At 40.1% G+C, this 19,527-nt stretch overlaps 4 protein-coding genes across 5 annotated transcripts in view; 3 read left to right on the forward strand and 1 right to left on the reverse strand.

The window, feature by feature from the left end:
* Nucleotides 1-6,281, forward strand: ncaph2 (non-SMC condensin II complex, subunit H2). Of its 2 annotated transcripts, XR_008804117.1 has the most exons (20): nucleotides 1-169; nucleotides 668-797; nucleotides 891-992; nucleotides 1,353-1,414; nucleotides 1,502-1,577; nucleotides 1,678-1,743; nucleotides 1,999-2,078; nucleotides 2,279-2,445; nucleotides 2,894-3,012; nucleotides 3,114-3,188; nucleotides 3,337-3,406; nucleotides 3,536-3,637; nucleotides 3,725-3,769; nucleotides 3,850-3,920; nucleotides 4,238-4,334; nucleotides 4,491-4,630; nucleotides 4,720-4,821; nucleotides 4,921-5,070; nucleotides 5,326-5,783; nucleotides 6,162-6,281. XR_008804117.1 is itself a non-coding variant. In XM_056237400.1 (19 exons), the coding sequence occupies exons 2-19, from the start codon at nucleotides 684-686 to the stop codon at nucleotides 5,467-5,469; spliced, it is 1,782 nt and encodes a 593-aa protein (XP_056093375.1). In that variant the 5' UTR covers nucleotides 1-169; nucleotides 668-683; the 3' UTR covers nucleotides 5,470-5,800. The 2 variants fall into 2 exon arrangements, 1 of the variants encoding a protein (XP_056093375.1); XM_056237400.1 differs by lacking the exon at nucleotides 6,162-6,281 and having other exon boundaries at nucleotides 5,326-5,800.
* Nucleotides 6,282-6,329: 48 nt separating this feature from the next.
* On the reverse strand, nucleotides 6,330-6,872 carry LOC130072271 (protein SCO2 homolog, mitochondrial). Its single transcript, XM_056237296.1, has one exon. The coding sequence runs from the start codon at nucleotides 6,870-6,872 to the stop codon at nucleotides 6,330-6,332; it is 543 nt and encodes a 180-aa protein (XP_056093271.1).
* A 4,228-nt stretch (nucleotides 6,873-11,100) lies between these two features.
* Nucleotides 11,101-19,296, forward strand: LOC130072334 (cilia- and flagella-associated protein 54). The gene is made up of 17 exons (XM_056237399.1): nucleotides 11,101-11,267; nucleotides 11,396-11,501; nucleotides 11,635-11,778; nucleotides 11,895-12,063; nucleotides 12,150-12,208; nucleotides 15,387-15,530; nucleotides 15,657-15,770; nucleotides 15,886-15,987; nucleotides 16,079-16,271; nucleotides 16,347-16,442; nucleotides 16,526-16,638; nucleotides 16,718-16,844; nucleotides 17,504-17,589; nucleotides 17,673-17,810; nucleotides 17,987-18,134; nucleotides 18,804-18,865; nucleotides 19,081-19,296. Exons 1-17 carry the CDS (start codon nucleotides 11,119-11,121, stop codon nucleotides 19,294-19,296), a joined length of 2,166 nt encoding a protein of 721 aa, XP_056093374.1. The 5' UTR covers nucleotides 11,101-11,118.
* Nucleotides 19,292-19,527, forward strand: part of cfap54 (cilia and flagella associated protein 54) — a 29,688-nt gene continuing 29,452 nt past the window's right edge. The window contains exon 1 of the mRNA XM_056237397.1: nucleotides 19,292-19,462. Within this exon, the coding sequence (XP_056093372.1) occupies nucleotides 19,393-19,462 (70 nt within the window). The 5' untranslated portion in view covers nucleotides 19,292-19,392. The remainder of the gene's footprint in view (nucleotides 19,463-19,527) is intronic.

Below are 19,527 nucleotides of genomic sequence, written 5' to 3' on the forward strand. Positions count from 1 at the left end.
CGTCACGCACGCGGCAAAAACAAAAATGACGTACGCGCGGCTTCTCACCAAAGTGTAGGTTTTATCAAAAGTTTTGCCCATTTTAGTGACACAAATGCTATAATTTTCAGAAATACACAATTAAGAGGATATTTTTATTTAGCAGCCGTTGATTATTCGCGTACTGAAGGTGAGCATTTTTATGTTTATTATCGTTTCGCTGGAGCTTCAGTGCTGTAAAGCTGTTAACGTTAACTTACTAATGTTTAAACGGTTTAAATTAAATAGAAATTACAGTTACAGTTTAACAGTGAATCTGAGTGGTTATACTACACTTCAAATGTAATGTTAATATTAATAATTCAGATCTATTTTTGTGCATGTAACTTCGTTATTATACAGCTAGCAAATCTCCTGTTTACACGTTACTGTGTTTGAGTAAAAAAGACATTAACGTTAACTTACTTGTATGTAAACTAACTTATAGTTTTTTTGTCTGTGACTGTACAGTACCATAGTAAAACAAAGCTTTGCTAATCAAAGACAACATGCCATGTTCTTTTACTTAAAAAAAAATATATATATAATCACTTTAAAGCATTTATTAATATTTTTGGTGGATGGCAGTTATTTGTTATTATGAATGATAAAAATGAACTATAATGCCTGTTAAAACGATGATTTACAGGGTATTTTGGAAGAACATGGCCACGGATTCCGCAGAGACGAGATATGCCCACCTGCTGCAACCCCTGCGGGACCTCACCAAGAACTGGGACATTGACCTGGCCAGCCAGCTCGGAGAGTATCTTGAGGAGGTGAGAAAACACACTGAGATCAAGCACCATCTCAATGATTCAAATGTGCCTTTTTTCTATCCCAGAGTCTCATATTGTTGCTGTTGTTGACAGCTGGACCAGATGACCATTTCATTTGATGGTGGGAAAACTATGATGAACTTTGCAGAGGCTGCACTTTTAATTCAAGGATCAACGTGCATCTATGGCAGAAAGGTAAATTCTGCTTTATGTGTGCAATACAGTAATTCATTTCACTAAAATATAAGTTTAGTGATTTTCAATCTGATAAGTAATTTAAACAAGACATCTAGCTCTCATATAGCTTAATATTGTAAGGACATTTTTAAGGTATTATTACTTATTTATTTACTTAGTTACTTTATTTAATTATTTAATTTACAGATTACACACTATTTGGAAAACTTGGCAGTTTTGTATGTTGATTCAGAGTTGGAATTGGCTTTAATGTTATTTGATGCATTAACCAACGTTAACTAATAAAACCGTACTGTAAAATGTATATAGATTAAAGAGGGCACTATTTTTCTTCACAATATTGTTCTGAATATTTAGGTGGAGCTCCTTCACACTCTGGTGTTTCAAACATTGGACTACATCTCTAACAAAAACAAGAAGTAGGTGTTATTGCTGCTTTTGACCTCAAATTTCTGTTTATTCTGTTGAATTGGTTTGTGACATGCTATTTGTGTTTATCTCAACAGACGTGATAAACAAGGTTCTTCATCAGATGGTAACCAAGAAAAAGCCCATTCAGGCAATGAAGGTGACGATTGTGAGGTGTGTAAATGAGCATTAATGAGCATTAACACTAATAGTTACCCTAAACACAACTTAACGTTTTATAAATCTGTGAGTAAAAATGTTTGTTTTTATGCAGTTTGATGAGATTGAACAGGATGAGAATGTCAACTCTCAGAATATAACAATGAAAGATCCAACAGAGGTGAGTTGGGTTTCACCCCGTCAAAGTTTTTGTTTCTACAATTTTATGGGTAAACTGAACATCCACATTATTCTTATTTTGTGTCTCTTGACTGGGTAAGATTTAAATATGAGATATGCTTATGATATTAAGTAATATTACTTGCTTTGTAAATGTTCTGCAGATTAAGTTGTTGTTTTGCTTAACTTGCATAGCAATTGGTGTGCTTTGGTGTCTTGGTTTTTCTGGGTCTAATTATTCCTTATTCTTCTTTAGCCCGTGAAGATTATCCGTCTCCCTCCTGAGTCTCTCATTCCTGCCGAATCACATGAGAAACAGAAATACCCCCTTCTCAGGTAAAGACACTCTGACCCACACAGACAAATAAAAAGTTTGCACACTTTTAATCTGTTCCATCTATAATATGATTGGTCGTACAGCCCAGCAGTACCAATTCAGTCCTCTTGCTCTTCAGGAAAATATTGTCTGGCTCAGTTGCAGGAACTGATGGTCGTACTTAAAATAACTCAAATGTTTGTCAATCGTTATCCTCTAGTCTTAAAGGGGAGCTTCTTGGCAGCTGTAAGGATTTTCGGATTAATAATTTCACCATGGATGAAGCGGGATTGATGCGTCTGGGCTCTTCACACGCTCACTTCCTCAAGGAGGTTGCAGAAATCCAGCACAATTTCTCTGTACATGCACCTGTGCCCTTACAGACAGGTGAGGACACAGACTTGTGTGTGGCAATCTGTACCAATGTTTTGCTTTGGGTCATTTTTTATTTTACAAAAAAAATACCTCTAATTGTCACAAAAATGCTAAGTAGCACAACTGTTGTCATCATTGATAATAATAAGAACTGTTTCTTGAACTGCAAATCTACATATTAGAATGATTTCTGAAGCATAATGTGGCACTGAAGACTAGAGTAATGATGATGAAAATTCAGCTTTGGCATCACAGGAATAAATTACATTTTAAAATATATTAAAGTAGAAAACAGTTATTTTAATTATAGCAATATTTCACTATATTACTGGTTTTACTGTATTTTATATAAACTAAATCAGCCTTGGTGGATAAGCATAAGAGACTCCTTTCAAAAATCATTTAAACATCTTACTGAACTGACCCCAAACTTATCTAATTAATATCATCTGGTGTTTAGAAGGGGTTGCTGAGGTTGATGGTGGTTACGATGAAGAAGATGGTGGTGCTGAGGTTCTTCCTCCACTGGAAGATCATGGGATGGAGGTGGAGTCTGAAGAGTGGGTAGAAAGGCATCAGGTACCCGAACACTTTGTGATTGAATGTTGACATTAGTTATGTTTAGCATTCAAGAAAAGCTCTGTTCAGTGTAAAGTATTTTCCCCTTTTATTTGTTCTAGGGCCCGAGTGAGGGGAGGATGCTGAGACCGAGACCTGAAGTACAGCCAATTTCAGTGGAACCTAAGCAACCCAAGGTATAGAGTGGTGGACTTAAAATGCTCTCTTTTCATCACACATACACTTAATCAAATAACCATGTTCACATGTAGTTCCTGATAAATTATCCTTTCATGATGTTGCATAATCATAGCCTCACAAAACAATTGCATGTGCATATTCTAGGAAAGTGTGGACCCTTGGAAATGGCACGACTCATATGCTGTGTTTGGGGAGGACAAACCTCTCAAAATAGGTGTGTGCTCAATCTGATGTCCCCCAGGATAGGTGTATTGACCTAAAAATCCTAAAAAAAAACCGCTCAATTATTATTTTTCAATATGACTTTTTGCTGTTTGGAGTTTTACTTTCTTCTCTGCTCTAGGCAAGTGTTATAAAGTGCCAGCAGGTCTTGAAGAGTCTGGAAAAAGAAAGAGGAAGGGTCCTTCAAAACTGCAGGACTTTGGCAGCTGGTACTCTAAAGCTTGTAAGTTATTTTTATCAGGCTGGTGAAAAGGAATTGACTACATATTTGTCTTGTGAATCTAAGAGAAGTTGTTATTTTCTTTTACAGTTGAGACTGCGGATCGCAAGCTTAAGAATGGACCCACTTATCCTGGTAACAATCTGAAGCGTTGTGCTATATAAATATATTTTTATATATTGTTGTAATATATATATATATATATTTTATTGCAGACCTTAATTACATCTTTGTGAGTAAAATGGGTCAGCGTCTGAAAGTACAGAAGCAGATTCTCAGGAAAAGGGTTAGTGCAATTTTGTGTTTGTGTGTGCGTGAAGTGGATGTCAGTAAAAAACATTTGTATAGAAAACAGTTAATAGTAATATTGTGAAATAGTATTACAATTAACTGTTTTCTATACTAACATATTTTTAAGTGTAACTAATTCCTGTCTATTTGTTTGTACTGTACAAATATACAGTATATATTATTTTATATATCAAATAAATTAAGCCTTGAGACTTCTTTCAAAATCATTTACAAAATCTTACCAATCCCCCCAACCTTTTGAATAGTAGTGTATTGTGATGTGTCGTGTAACCCAAGGTATTTTTCATTTAGGGTGTTTTTGTCTCCGATGAGGAGTTAAAGAAGACTTACCTGGAACCAGAGAATCTTGAGGACCAGGTCGAGGTGGTCCGGCATCCAGATGTAGAGGGTGAGATGCACATACTAACATGCATGCGTTTAAAATCATCCAAGCCTAGATTTTTTTATTCCCCTTCACTGTCAAGTAATTGAAATAGATCATAAAACTATTGTTTAAAATGTACCAAACATAAACATTTTGTGGTATTCCTTAAATCTTATTCAGGTGAGGACTTTTCAGATCAGGAACATGACGACTTTGTTGATGATCTTGAACCTGCGGATCACCTCGGAGAACAGGAGCAAATTTTCCAAGACTTGCATATGAGCCGGATGAGTTATGAAGATCTGGTCAAGAAGAGTGTGGTATAAGAGCTTACAACCGATTTCCATCAGAATAATGATACATTAATTGGACAGTGGTAGTATATTCATTCTGATTTCTCTGTATGTAGGATCTGTTTCTGGTGAACTCTCAGAAGTATGCACAGGAGACGGCGTTGTCTCGAAGAGTCAAAGAGTGGGAGGATGGAATCAACCCTCATCTTGCTGCCCAGGTAATGCGACATGATGTGACCGATTCTAATGTTTCCAAAAATGTACAGCATAAAGAATAATAAATATAGAGAACAACCGGTTGCAATTTTTGTGTACAGGAGACCCGTCTTGCTTTTGACATCCATGAGTATGGAGACAGAATTGTCCAGGCTCTCTCTAGCGTGGGGATGAAGAAATCATTTGCCTTCGTTGTCGAAGGCAAGGAGAACACAGAAGCCTGCAGATACATGCTGGCTGCGCTACAGCTGGTGGGTAAAGCTGGTACACAGAGCAATGACTGCTGGTACTAACCAGTAAGGCCACGATTTAACTAAAACAAGTGAATGAATTAGTAAATCGTGGCCACTATTTACTAATAATACAGCACCAATTCTTAATTCGTGCCCACTGTATATATATTTTTGTCTGCATGTAATGTGCAGGGCTCTGTACATTTAAGATAAAATGTGATCTTTTAAAACAAAAATGTCAGTTTATGACCTGACGCTACTTTTCTATTACAGGCCAATGATTACACTGTGGAGATTGACAAGAAGGAGGGACTTGAAGACAGCGTAGATACAATGGAACTCACATTACTGACTACACAGAGAGCTCATGAACGTCTCAAAACCTACAACGCACCTTCTGCTACAGATATTCCCTGACCTTTTACTTTTGTTTATTGCTTATCATCTCTTCCCTTTGGCCCCAAACAGAAGCTCTTTATCACTGACAACATCAGAGAGATAAAAATCACTCAAAGACTTTCTATGCTTTTCTATTCTAGGCATTTTGCTCTCGTAATGCAAACATGTATACTGATATTCAGCACTGCTCTTGCATTTGAATTTGGTCTTTAAACACGCATGAAGGAATCGGAGTCACAAGATGTGATTCAATTATATGTAAAATTATGATAAAAGTCTGTACAATTGTCTGTTTCTATGCATTTTCTGGACACTTCATCTCCAAGTAAACGGTCTTTACAGTTTCCAAGCCATATAATTATAGAAGAATCACACATCAAAATAAAAACTAGTGCTGCAAAAAAGTCATTTTTGAGTTTGATGCAAGTTAAAATCAGATGCCGGCACAAACATTTAGTAGCAGTGAGAAGTATGACATCTGTTTCTGGATTTTTGTGAGTTTGTGTTATAGTGTGGATATATAACATTCCTCGGTTTGTGCTATTATATGTAGTTTTAATTGACTGCACAACCTATGTTTAAAGAAATAACACTTCTATCAATTTATACTTTTATAGTATTTATGAATGTTTTGAATTAGCTTTTATTTTAATATGTTCAGTTTTCATTTAAGAATTTAAACTTATTCCAGTTAGTTGCAAACATTTCAGATTTTTAAAGTTTCCATCTATTATATTTTTTGTTTTATTTCAATTAAAAAAAACTATTTTTAATAGTTTTATTTACTTGCAGTTAATTATGCAAATAAGGAACTAGGATGCGGTTGATCATTCTTGTAAAATAGAGCTTTATTGTGCAAATGCATATTTCTCCTCAGCTTAATCTGGAAATAATTTAACATATTTTTTCATGTGATTGCGTATACTCTCAGCAATCTGGGCATCATTTTTCATTCTATTGTAGTAGTCCAGGAAGAGTCCATCTGGATTTACCAGGTAGATGATGATGGTGTGGTCCACAATGTAATCCCCATCCTCATCTTTAGGACCAGCGCTGGCATAGACCCTATAATCCCGTCCTGCATGCTTCACTTCCTCCACAGTGCCTGTCAATCCAACCAGCCGTGGATGGAAATCTTTCACGTACTTGGCCATAGCAGCCACGTCATCTCTCTCAGGGTCAACAGTGATAAAAAGTGGCTGGACAGGGGGCAGGCTAGGGTCTTTATCCAGAATACGCACCACATTGGTCATTTTATCCAGCTCGTCAGGGCAGATATCTGGGCAGTGGGTGAAGCCAAAGTACAAGAGAACCCAACGGCCCAGGAAGTCGCGTTTGCTTCTGCGCTGTCCTGTGTGATCCAAAAGATGGTAGTCTCCCTGTCCGACAGCCACTTTCCTCAACTGCTCCAGTCTCTGCATCTGGATCCTCTGTTCTTTCTCCCGGTACACATACCACCAGGTACCAATAATACCACCTCCGAAAAGCAGCGTCACAACCAAACGTGTACGCAGCTTGATCGACCCGGAGCTTGGAGTTTTAGAGGAGTCTTGAGAGTAAAAAGCTCTTTGTTCTCCAAATAAAGGTGGTGGAGGAAAACATTGAGCTGATGTTCTAAAGAGGGACTGGGTCTTTTTGAGAGCTCTACATGACGGGGACATGGCTTTCGACATATGATGTGAAAGTTTAGTTATTTCTCTCGTTGACCGCAGGATGCTCCATGACATCACATGCCATTTGAGTCCTCTGAGTCTCAACATCCTTAGAACAACTGATGGAGACAAAGAAAAAAGAGAGTCGTGAGTACAAATGTGCTTGATAAACTACAATTTTAATCAAGGTTCTAAATCCTGGAGATCTGCCTTCCTACAGACCGACATACTTTCATTTTCAAGTGAAAAGACCTGGATTATCTGGTACATCAGGTGTTTATTTAGGGTTTGAACTAAACTCTGCAGGCAAATCTCCAGAAACAGGACTATAATAACACCCTACTAGCATGTATTAAAATGTATACAAGAGTGTCCCAAACCCCATCGCAATCGCTTTATTCACCGTAGACACTGGAACAATGCTTAGTTATCTATCTGTGTAAGAACCAATAAATAAACAATTAAAAAAAACAATATTTTATATATATATTCGTCTTATTTTTTTATAATACTGTTAATTGCATTTTATCTTGTTTTGTTATATTAAATAGACGGTATAAAAATAAACAAATAAAAACATCGAAGGATTTTAAACGCTCACTGAAATAAACGTATTCCATGTCAATGACAATATTAGCAAGCTAGCTCTGTGAGAAAAAAAAAAAAGACTTTAAACCACTATCTTTGGTCGGTGGAAATACAGGACTCGTGTTATATAAGGAAAATCACGGATAAAATACGTTTAAATGTTACTAACCCTACAGTTACAGCCGTCTGTCCTCACCACAAGATACAAGCTTGAGCTCCGCATGTGACATGTACATTATACAACATTCATGCTGCGTGACACTTGTGTTTCGAGGTCGCAGATTCATTTAAGGCATAAAACGTTGATCGCTTAATTTGATGTGATTTGAAAATTATTGCTTTAAATAAAATATAAATATTTTACATATTATATTATTTAGCAATATTTGTTACACACACACACACACACACACACACACACAGATAGATTCGTCATTAAAACTGTTGCCGAAAAGCCACTAGATGGCAGGTTGATAAAGTTGGATTTTTAATTTTATTTTTTACAGTATATGAGATGAATAGTTGAGTGGAAATGTGTAAAATTTGAAAGGTTTATTTATTATTATGGTTTAGAAATTGTAGAGCATATACACTGCTTTACATCCAACACACAAGAAAAACAAACACAAATGGACTACATATTTTTTCTAGAGAATCTAAAAGTCGTTATATTCTTTTACAGTTGAAACTCCGGATCGCAAGCGTAAGAGAATGGACCTACTTATCCTGGTAATAATCTGAGACCTTTCTTTAGTTGTTGTAATTTATAGAATGCTGGTTTTTTTTTTCCATTTCAGACCTTAATCACATTGTTGTCAGAAAGTACAGAAGCAGATTCTCTAGAAAATGTAATTTTGCGTTTTTTGTTCGTGTGTGAAGTTGAAGTGTGAATTAATAATTTTATTCAGCAAGGAAGCATTAAACTGATGAAAAAATGTATTACGGTAAAAAATATTAAGCAGCACATCTGTTTTCAACATTGATGATAGTAAAAAAAAAAAGTAAAATTTAATAAGAAAAATTTCTTAATCACGCGACACTGAAGACTGGAGTAAAGATGCTGAAAATTCAGCATTTCCATCACAGGAAAACTCAGAAAACCAGGGAAGAGCAAAAGCAGGAGACAAAATAATGATGATAAAAACAACAGAATTTATTCAATAATCTTAGTTGCATGTGTTTTAATGCTCAGACTTCATCTGACCAGTGCAAATCCAACAAGTGTTATTATTCCAATGCACAAGCAATGGAAAATTACTGCTTCAAAACATCATTCTGAGACGTTAAAAAACACTGAAATGGAGACATTCTCACGAAGACAAACATCTAAAAAAAAACATTTAACATGTAAATCAAAATAATAATAATATAAATAAATTAAATGATAAACTACACAAATGAGTAATGATTATAAAATTCAATCATATAAAAACAAAAGAAAATAGAACAACAGATATGTATGGTTGCTCTCTTAAAGTAACACACACACACACACACCGGTTGCAACTGAGAATCCTTAGATTCTTCATCGGGTTTGCTCCTGCGCTGTCCTGTGTGATCCAACAAATGGTAGTCTCCCTGTCCTACAGCCTTTTTTCCCCCTCAACAGCTCCAGTCTATGCATCTTTCTAGATCCTCTGTTCTTTCTCCCTGTACACATACCACCAGGTACCAATAAAAGCAGCGTCACAACCAAACGTGTACGCAGCTTCTTGAGTCTTCTTCAGGAGGCTTGATAGTCAAAAGCTCTTTGTTCTCCAAATAAAGGTGGTAGACGGTATTGTGGAGGAGGAAAACATTGAGCTGATGTTCTAAAGAGGGACTGGGTCTTTTTGAGAGCTCTGCATGTTGGGAACCATGGCCTTCGGCATATGATGTGAGAGTTTAGTTATTTCTCTCGTTGTTGACATCACATGCCATTTGAGTCCTCTGAGTCTCAACATCCTCAGAACAACTGATGGAGACAGGAAAAAAAAAAGAGTGGAGTGAGTACAAATGTGCTTGATGAACTACGATTTTAATCAAGGTTCTAAATCCTGGAGATCTGCCTTCCTACAGACACGCTTTCATTTTCAAGTGAAAAGACCATGATTATCTGGAACAATGCATAGTTATCCATCTATACAAGAACCAATAAATAAAGAAAAAGAAATACATAATTATACCTATCTCCTGATGGTCCTTCTTCACATCCTTCAAGTGCTGCAGGTTGTGATGTGGAGGCGCAGCGGATGGACCTGCGCAGCCCCATACGCAGCAGAGTGCGGTGCACTGTGTATTGCGACACATTCTTCACATTACCATCATTATAAGTTTGTGTGACTTGTGCCACAGTATTCTTTCTGTTGTCTCGGACCAGATGGGTTAGCCTTAGTTGCCCTCGTGCATCGATGAGCCTTGGGCGCCCAACACCCTGTCGCCGGTTAGTGGTTTGTCCCTCCTCGGACCATTGTTGGTAAATTTTCACAACTGCTGATCGGGAGCAGTCTACAAGCTTTGCCGTTTCAGTAATACTCGTACCTAGTCGCCTTGCCATAACAATTTGGCCCTTTTCAAAGTCGCTCAGATCTTTATTCTTGCCCATTTCTCCTGCACCCAACACGTTTATTATATTATTATAGCTGCGATTTTTTTTAAACCACTATCTTGGTCGGTTCAAATGGACTTGTGTCATATAAGCAAAACATCACAGTTAAAATACGTTTAAATGTTACTAACCCTGTGTTGACATTCCTCACAACCATAGACGCTCACAACAAGATCCAAACGTGAGCTCTTCTTCTTTTTGTTTTTCGGCAGTTCAGTTGGCATCCAAAATGTTGCAATACTGCCATCTGCTGTCTTTTGTTTAACTTAGAACTTGTTAATCAGATTAGTCCTTCCAAGGCATATCTATGCTTCCAAGGCCTCCTTAGGAAATTAAACAAATACTTTCTTCTTTGGTCATTATTCCCACATTCTACTACAGTTTTTACATTATACCTTCCTGTACATGTACATTGTACAACATTCAAACAAGACTTGTGTTTCGAAGTCGCAGATTCAGCATAAAACGTTGATCGTGTAGAATTGCTGCGATTTGAAAATTATTATTTTAAATAATAAATGTTTTACGTGTTATATTACTTAGTAATAAATATTAATATTTTTTTTACATACACACATTTGCAGATTCGTCTTTAAAAATGGTGCCAAAAACTGAAAGCCACTAGATAGCAGGTTGATAAAGATGAATAGTTGAGTGGAAACAAATGTGTAAAATCGAAAAGGTTTAGAAATTGTATCGCTTTCACGTATACATAGTTTTTACGTCCAACACACATTACATGGTGCACGCGCATGGTCGTGACGCCCCGAGGCAGTGGAGCGCGTCGTATCCATAACAACGGATTCAAACACAGTAGCTCGCGCACGCTCCGATGGAAACATGGACCCTTCACCAGCATCCTACTACGGACCCCTGGATAAAAACAACCCTGTATTGTCAGCATTTCAAAGTGACCTAAAAGAGTTTAAAGCGCATATAAAGAAACTTTTAGGCTCTCCGAGCTACGACAACCGATCCTACTCCAGGGGGTAAGAGACAAACAAGAAAAAAAGAGCGAAAATCTTTAACAAAAAATAATGTCATTTGTGGTTTGTATTATGTTTTATATTATTTTATTTACGTTTAAGTATAATTAATGTACTTTGTTAACTGACAGGTCCATAAAACTGTTTGAAACATGGAACAAGTATAAATCTCGCCTTCCTCCATGTTATTTCGAAGAGCACCTGTTGCAAACTGCTGATTTCCTCCTTGACACTAAGGTAATGACAACGGTATTTTTACCTTTTTTTGCCACAGTTCCTTCAAAATGTATTTTGCTAATGCCTTCCGTTTTCATTAATATATCAATATAATGTTTCCTTTATATAAATACTCTTTATAATTTCTTATAAGCTATACAGGCTTGCTCTCTGGCAAGGGTACAGACTCTATCTGCAGCAGTTTTGCACACTAAGCCTGGAAAGCATAAGAGATGTGGAGCACTTCAAGCAGTCCTTCTTCTCAGATGGCTTTGGTTCAAAGAGAGCCCAGCTTACGGTTAGAGATCCTCCCTGAAGTGCATTTAGCTGTTTTCAATATAAATGTTAGTTTCTTAAATAAATTGTGTGGTTTTTGATTCATAATGAATGAACTTTGATCCGTGTGTCTGTTAGTTCCGTGCTCTTGAGGGAGAATGTCAATGCATCTTCTATTTGGAGAGAGAGAAAAGTGCACTTCCAGACCAGGCTGGGGTTCAAAAGTTGCTGAGCATCCTGGGATTTGTGCGCATTCTTATGCAGGCTGTTCTGCCTGATGAAAGTTTATGCTGGATCCTGTACAATGGTACCTTCAGCAGCAATATGTCTGGGTGCTGTACATATCACATTGACAATACGTGGTGATGTGACTTGTTTTCTATATTTCCTCAGGCTCGTTACACATGTATAACATATGCAGGTTCCTGATGTCAGCAGGCCATGCTTCACAGGTTCTCAAAAACAGTTTTGCATGTTTTGTAACACTTTTAAGGATAACAATACTGTTTACAAAAAAATATAAAATGCTGTTCTTTTGAACTTTCTATTCATCAAAGAATCATGGAAAAAAAAGCAGCACCACTGATTTTAACACTGATAATAATAAGAAATGTTTCTTGAACAGCTCATTTCTGAAGTATTATGTGACTGAAGACTGGCTGGTAAAAAAAAAAAAAAAAATCGGCTTTGTCATCACAGGAATAAATCACATATAAAAAAAAAATTAAAATAGAAAACAGTTATTTTAAATTATAATAATATTTCACAATATAAGCAGCCTTGGTGAGCATAGGAGATTGTTTTGAAAAACATTTTAAAAAAATCATACCAAACCCAAAATTTTGAATGACAGTGTACCTGTTACAAAGCAGCTGAAGCAGAGGCAAAAGCAGGATCCACGTGCAGCAGTGTTTTATTTAAATAAACTAGAAACTAAACAGGCTTGGTAACCAGACTCAGGAACAGGACAGCGTGCATACAGCATTACAACAATACAAGAACTCACAAAGACTGGACTGAAACACAGGGCTTAAATACAGGGGCAAACGATCTAAACAGGATAACAAGGGGGTGTGGTTAACGAGAAACACCTGGGAAGACTAATAGACAGACAGGGAACCACTAAACATGACAAGACAAACCCACACCGTGACATAGCCCCCTCCCTATGGGCGGCTCCTGACGCCCATAAAACACCAAAAAGTTCAGGAGGGCGGAGACGGACTTGGGGGAGGGATGGAGGGCCAGGTCCGCGCAGGGAACGGGACCAGGGCCTTGCAATGACGGGCATGGGCCATGGAATGTGGGCGGACCTGGACCATGGAACGTGGGTGGAGCTGGACGTGCAGGTGGCCAGGGCGGAGCAGGCTGTGGGCGTGTCCATGACGGAGCAGGCCGAGGGCGTGGCCACGGCGGAGCAGGCCGAGGGCGTGGCCACGGCGGAGCAGGCTGTGGACTTGGCCACGGCGGAGCAGGCTGTGGGCCCTCGGGCGTCCAGGGCGGAGCTGTCGGACCCTTGGGCGGCCACGGCGGAGAAGACCCCTCGGGCGGCCACGGCGGAGAAGACCCCTCGGGCGGCCACGGCGGAGAAGACCCCTCGGGCGGCCACGGTGGAGAAGACCCTTCGGGCGGCCACGGCGGTGAAGACCCCTCGGGCGGCCACGGTGGAGAAGACCCTTCGGGCGGCCACGGCGGAGAAGACCCTTCGGGCGGCCACGGCGGAGAAGACCCCTCGGGCGGCCACGGCGGAGAAGACCCCTCGGGCGGCCACGGCGGAGAAGACCCTTCGGGCGGCCACGGCGGAGAAGACCCTTCGGGCGGCCACGGCGGAGAAGACCCTTCGGGCGGCCACGGCGGAGAAGACCCCTCGGGCGCCCACGGCGGAGAAGACCCCTCGGGCGGCCACGGCGGAGAAGACCCCTCGGGCGGCCACGGCGGAGAAGACCCCTCGGGCGGCCACGGCGGAGAAGACCCTTCGGGCGGCCACGCAGAGAAGACCCTTCGGGCGGCCACGGCGGAGAAGACCCTTCGGGCGGCCACGGCGGTGAAGACCCCTCGGGCAGCCACGGCGGAGAAGACGCCTCGGGCGGCCACGGCGGAGAAGACCCCTCGGGCGGCCACGGCGGAGAAGACCCCTCGGGCGGCCACGGCGGAGAAGACCCCTCGGGCGGCCACGGCGGAGAAGACCCTTCGGGCGGCCACGGCGGAGAAGCCCCCTCGGGTGGCCATGGTGGAGAGGACCCAAATTTTCTTAGGGGCAGCCATGGGGTCATCAGCAGGAACAGACACCGGCGCGGGATCAGCGGCCTCTGGCGCAGGATCAGCGGGCTCTGGCGCAGGATCAGCGGGCTCTGGCTCAAGTGTGTGCGCAGCCCACACACACCACATGGCTGTGGCCATAACGTGACGTGAACGGTCTCTGGCTGGACAGACGTGACGCGAACAGTCTCTGGCTGGGCAGATGGGACGTGTACAATCTCTGGCTGGGCAGACGGGATGAGAACAGTCTCTGACGGGCAGGTGACTGGTTCAGGCCTTGGCGAGCAGGCGACGGCCTCGGGACTGGACGAGACCAGTGGCTGGACGGGCTCTGGCTGGACGGGCTCTGGCTGGACGGGCTCTAGAAGACTGGCCCCTTGAACGGTCTTCTTGGCCCTCAACACTGACATCAGCGGTGGCTGTGCCACGGTGGACATCAGTCCTGGATGCCCATAGACTGATGCCATTGCTAGCTTGATGGCTGAAGTGATGAGAAGAACAGGCTGAGGGGGTACTGCGGGCTCACGGAGCTCCTTTTCCTCCACGCCCACAGTAAACGGAGAACCGCTCAGCAAAAGGGCCAGGTCGATATATTCTTCCAACGAGCCGTGTGGATCATGGGCAGGCATCACAGACCGGAGTGGTTCTGATAATCCTCCACGGAAAAAGATCATCAGGCATTCTGTGCTCATTTGCACGAGATGTGCCAGTTCGACAAAATCTGCCACATAGTCCTCAATGGATCGATCATCCTGACAGAGACGCAAGATTTGAATATCTGGGCACAGGGTTGGCATGGCTGCTGCTGGATCTCGGTGCGGTGAGTTCTTCTGTTACAAAGCAGCTGAAGCAGAGGCAAAAGCAGAATCCACGTGCAGCAGTGTTTTATTTAAATAAACTAGAAACTAAACAGGCTTGGTAACCAGACTCAGGAACAGGACAGCATTACAAGAACTCACAAAGACTGGACTGAAACACAGGGCTTAAATACAGGGGCAAATGATCTAAACAGGATAACAAGGGGGCGTGGTTAACGGGAAACACCTGGGAAGACTAATAGACAGACAGGGAACCACTAAACATGACAAGACAAACCCACACCGTGACAGTACCTAAACCTTATTAATATTTCAAGATTAACATATGACCACACTAGTCTAATTTTGTTTACCTCAGGTTGTTATACAATACAAATAGGCAGAAATATAGAAAAGTGAATATGTATAAAGCAAATCTACATACTTTCTTAACATTTTAATTAACAACATGTATTACATTTCTGTGAATCAAATCCCTTCATGTTTGGAGCAAGTACTTTTTTTGTGCAAAATATATACTTTTGTTTTAAAAAATTTTTTGGTCTTCGTTCAGGTTTTAGAGTACTTACTATGGGCATGCACATGTCTAGAGACTTCTGTTCCTCTGCTGACGGCCAACTTCCTGCCATGGAGGTCCACACTTTGCTGTGCTGTGTGTGAATGTTACTTTCATGACTGTGCTTCAGTTCAGGCAGAGGTGGGTTTCACACCAAAACAGTGTCTAAAGTTGCTCGATAAATCATCTTATAGCTTTATGACGGATATCAGAGACCACATAGGCATTCTGTCGTTCTTGCCTCTTGTTGTGCCCTTATGGCGTTAGGTATTTGCGCGCCGAGCCCTTGGCAAGATCAGCGAACTGGCCAAGCTGGAGGAGATTACTGGCTCCCAAGTGTCTTTTGAGACCCAGCAAGCTTATAAGGAGGCCACAATAAAAGTGAGAACTGTAGCCTAAATGAAACATGCTGTTGTTTTTATAGTTCTTGTATTTTAACTACTATATTTTTCATGCCTGTCTTGAATCATGTTATTGCTCCATTGACGGAGAGAAGCTTGCAGTGATGGTGTTTAAGCGTTCAGTGTACGAACCCCGCAGGAAACCGAAAGGCCTCTTCAAACCCAAACAGAAGAGCAATTTGAAAGAGCTACAGCTAGTGAGTATTCACTTTAATGAGGTACGATGCCTCTTTTGCCTAGTTCTTTTCTAATATCTATTCTATCTGTTTCCCTTATTTCTCTCTGTAGACTCCATGGCCTCGCACGCCAACCGAGCGTATCCTGATGGAGATGTTTGAGGGAAATGCTGCTCGGTTTCTGGCTGTGCTGGAAGCTCTGCATGACAGCTCTGCCAGGCCCCTGCAGACCGGCATGCCTGAAGAATTCGAGATTCAGGACGTGGTACTGGAGCTCATTTCGGCTGGCATTAGCTTGTTGTCCGGTAAACTTTTTCATCCTCTCTGTCCATGTGCAACTAAATATCAATTGTGGAGTGTAAATATCCCTTTTTTTGCAGCATTTGGTGATACTGAACACACTTTTGATGAGAGCATGCCTCCCTCTGTGAATGCAGTCACTCCTACCTCCTCTCTCTTTGACATGGCTGTCGCTGGTGAGTCCTTGAATTTAACTGGCCATTTATTTTACTTCACTCTAATTTGTGTTTGCTCAGGGTCTCTATTTTGTGTCTCTCAGGAAATAGTAAGATCGCTGTAGATGCTGCGGTGAAGTTTGTTAAGCAGCTCTTCAGATATGAACAATGGAGCACGTTCAGTTCGCTCTCTTCTGCACTTATGTCAGCTCTAGCTGTGAGTACATCTGTGATACGGCTTAAAAAAAGCCGACCAGACTGCTTTTTTTTTAGTCTTTTTCTTGGCCTGTTCACAGAACATGGAGGGCTGCCCGTTTAGGAAGTATGAGCTGGAACTGAGGCTTTTGGAGGCTGTGGAGCGCTTGTTGTCCACTCAAAGAGTTAAAATCACCATGAAAGATGCTGCTTTTGATGGTCAAGCTGGTACTAATCAAGAATTTAACGATTTCACTCATAGCAATAATCAAATAATCAAGATTTTTATTAATTAATTGGTTATATATTTTTTCAGTTATTTTTTATGTACTTTAATTTATATATAGGGATAAACCGATATGAAAATTTTGGCCGATAACGATAACTGATAATTCTTTAAATTTGAAAGCCGATAACCAATATATTGGCCGATAAATCAAAATCCAAATTTTTATATAATTTTTGAGAGCCCGATTACAGAAAACAAAAGTCTCCGAATTAAAATCCATGTAACAAGCACACAATTATAATGTTCTTATTCTAATTTTATGTAGCCTATATGACAGACTTGCGTTGCACATATTACACTCAAACATGTTCTTCTTTTTGAAGGTATTTCAATCATATTTCAAGCCAATCAAAACCATCATGGCGAACAGTGCGCATCTGAAGTGTCCCATCTGAAGAAAATAATTCATTATTTATCGGCTTTAATATATCGGCCAAATTTTCTTATCGGGCCAATAACGATAACATTAATCAACATTTTCAGCCGATACCGATATGGTGGTCGATATATTGTGCATCCATAGTTATATACAAATCTTTATTTTAATTTAAAACAAAAATAAACATAATCCCTCTTGTTTTGTTTTATCCCATTACAGACAAGAATATTGGGCCAGCAATCATGACAGAAGAATTTTTCAATCTTATTCAGACACTTCATACTTGTGTCTGCAGGACAGACAAGGTCAGATCTTTCTCTCACACTGTCTGAAGAGGTCATAAAGCTGTGGTTGGTAACCTGATGTTGTGTATGTGTTGTGCAAACAGAATATCTGGCCAGATGCAGATTTGGTGTTGGACATCGTGCTCTACTTTTGGGCTAAATGCAAAACAGTTTTTCAAAGAGCGCAGATGAGGCTTTATGACCCTGTGCACTACCGGGGAAGGATGGCAAACCAAGACCAGGTTATTATTCCAATAAACATTAAATCTAAAATGATTATTATGAGCGAATTGATTGCTTTGACATGATTGCTTTGTAAATTTTAAAAAGCATTCATTTAGCTGCTGCTTTGTAATCAGTTGCTGAATCCAAAACATGTAAGTTTTTTAGGTTTCTTTTGTATTGTTTTGTTCTGTAGTGGATGGAGACCCTGCTCTTGCTGTGTGAAGTGGCCCATGAGCACCAGCTGGCTGAAGTAGACTTCTTATTAGTGGCTGAAATGACTCTCAGAATTGCCATGGTGTTGGAAAGCAGCATGGATGCCCCGCAGTCCGGGAGGAAAACAGGTACTATTGCTGTGTTCCATTTACCTCAGAATAGGAATGATGGGGTTAGGAATTGCGTGACACCCAAGTTGACCGTGTTCTAGCACACAGGTCGGAAAACTAAGATGGGCACGTCCAGACAAACCTTTGTTGTGCTTGCTTTTTCGGAATACATAAAAGAGGTATTTTGCACAGATAATGCCGAAGTATCTTGTCCTTGTATCTTGAGACACTGACAAACAGAAGTGCTATAAACAACATATTACTACATATTTGATTACATTTTTTAACATATTTAATTTTCTTTAAAAAAAAGAAATTAAAACTTTTTTTCAGCAAGGATGCATTAAATTGATCAATAATATCACGCAGCACAACTGCTTTTTAACATTGATGATGATAAGAAATGTTTCTTGATCACCAAAGCAGCATATTAGAATGGTTTCTGAAGGATCATGTGACACTGAAGACTGGAGTAATGGCTCCTGAAAATTCAGCTTTGACATCACAAGAATAAATTACATTTTAAAATATATTCAAATAGAAAATAATATAATATTTCTAAAATATATTCTATAATATATTTTGAATCAAATAAATGCAGCCTTATTGAGCATGAAAACTTGTATTGTGTATTTTGCACTTTTAGTTATATATTTAAGTTTTCTTCCCTTGTGTTTTTTTCTGTAGCCACCACTGTAGATAGTGAAGAGTTCATCCCTGTTAGAAAATCTGCAAGCTCCTTGTCCATGGTATGTTATCCTACAAAGTAGAAATAGAAGATAAAACTCTACTTAAAGTTTATAAGCAGTTCAGCATCATTAGATTCAACATTTAGAACAATTTAAACAAATAAAAATACCTTAGAATCTGAGAATGCTGTTTAAACCAACAAAATCTCATGCAGTTTTATGGAATTGAGTCAGGTTTTAACCATAATAAAACTTTATTTTAAACATGTCTGCAGATGTCCCGAACTGAGCAGCTGCAAACTGCATTGGATTTGGTGGAACGAGGTGTGGATTGTGTGTCCAGAGGCAGGGCCAGGTCACTTAATGGGGGTTCTGCTGTCTTTGACAAGTTGTTTATGCAGGCACGAACATACCAAGTTTTACTTTCTACAACAAAAGCTCTGTTACTTCCTGTTACTTTATATACAGTAAGCATGCTTAATAAAATGTGATGACTGTCTTAACTACAGAAGTTTGGTGATTACAAGAGTTCAAAGAGCAGCAGAGTCCCAGAGAGCAGCGGTATCACTGACCTTACTGCCCTTTCCATGGATTTACACCTAGAGCTAATGGTTTTTCAGCACAGACTCACTCTCAAACTATCTGACTCCTGGCCAGGTCAGAGAGATGTGCAATCTTTCAACATTTTGGTAAATGACATTTAAGCGTGTCACTGAATGCAT

The sequence above is a fragment of the Rhinichthys klamathensis genome, unplaced genomic scaffold, assembly GCF_029890125.1.
Source record: "Rhinichthys klamathensis goyatoka isolate OS25496 unplaced genomic scaffold, OSU_Roscu_1.1 h1tg000485l_1, whole genome shotgun sequence".
Lineage (NCBI taxonomy): Eukaryota > Metazoa > Chordata > Actinopteri > Cypriniformes > Leuciscidae > Rhinichthys > Rhinichthys klamathensis.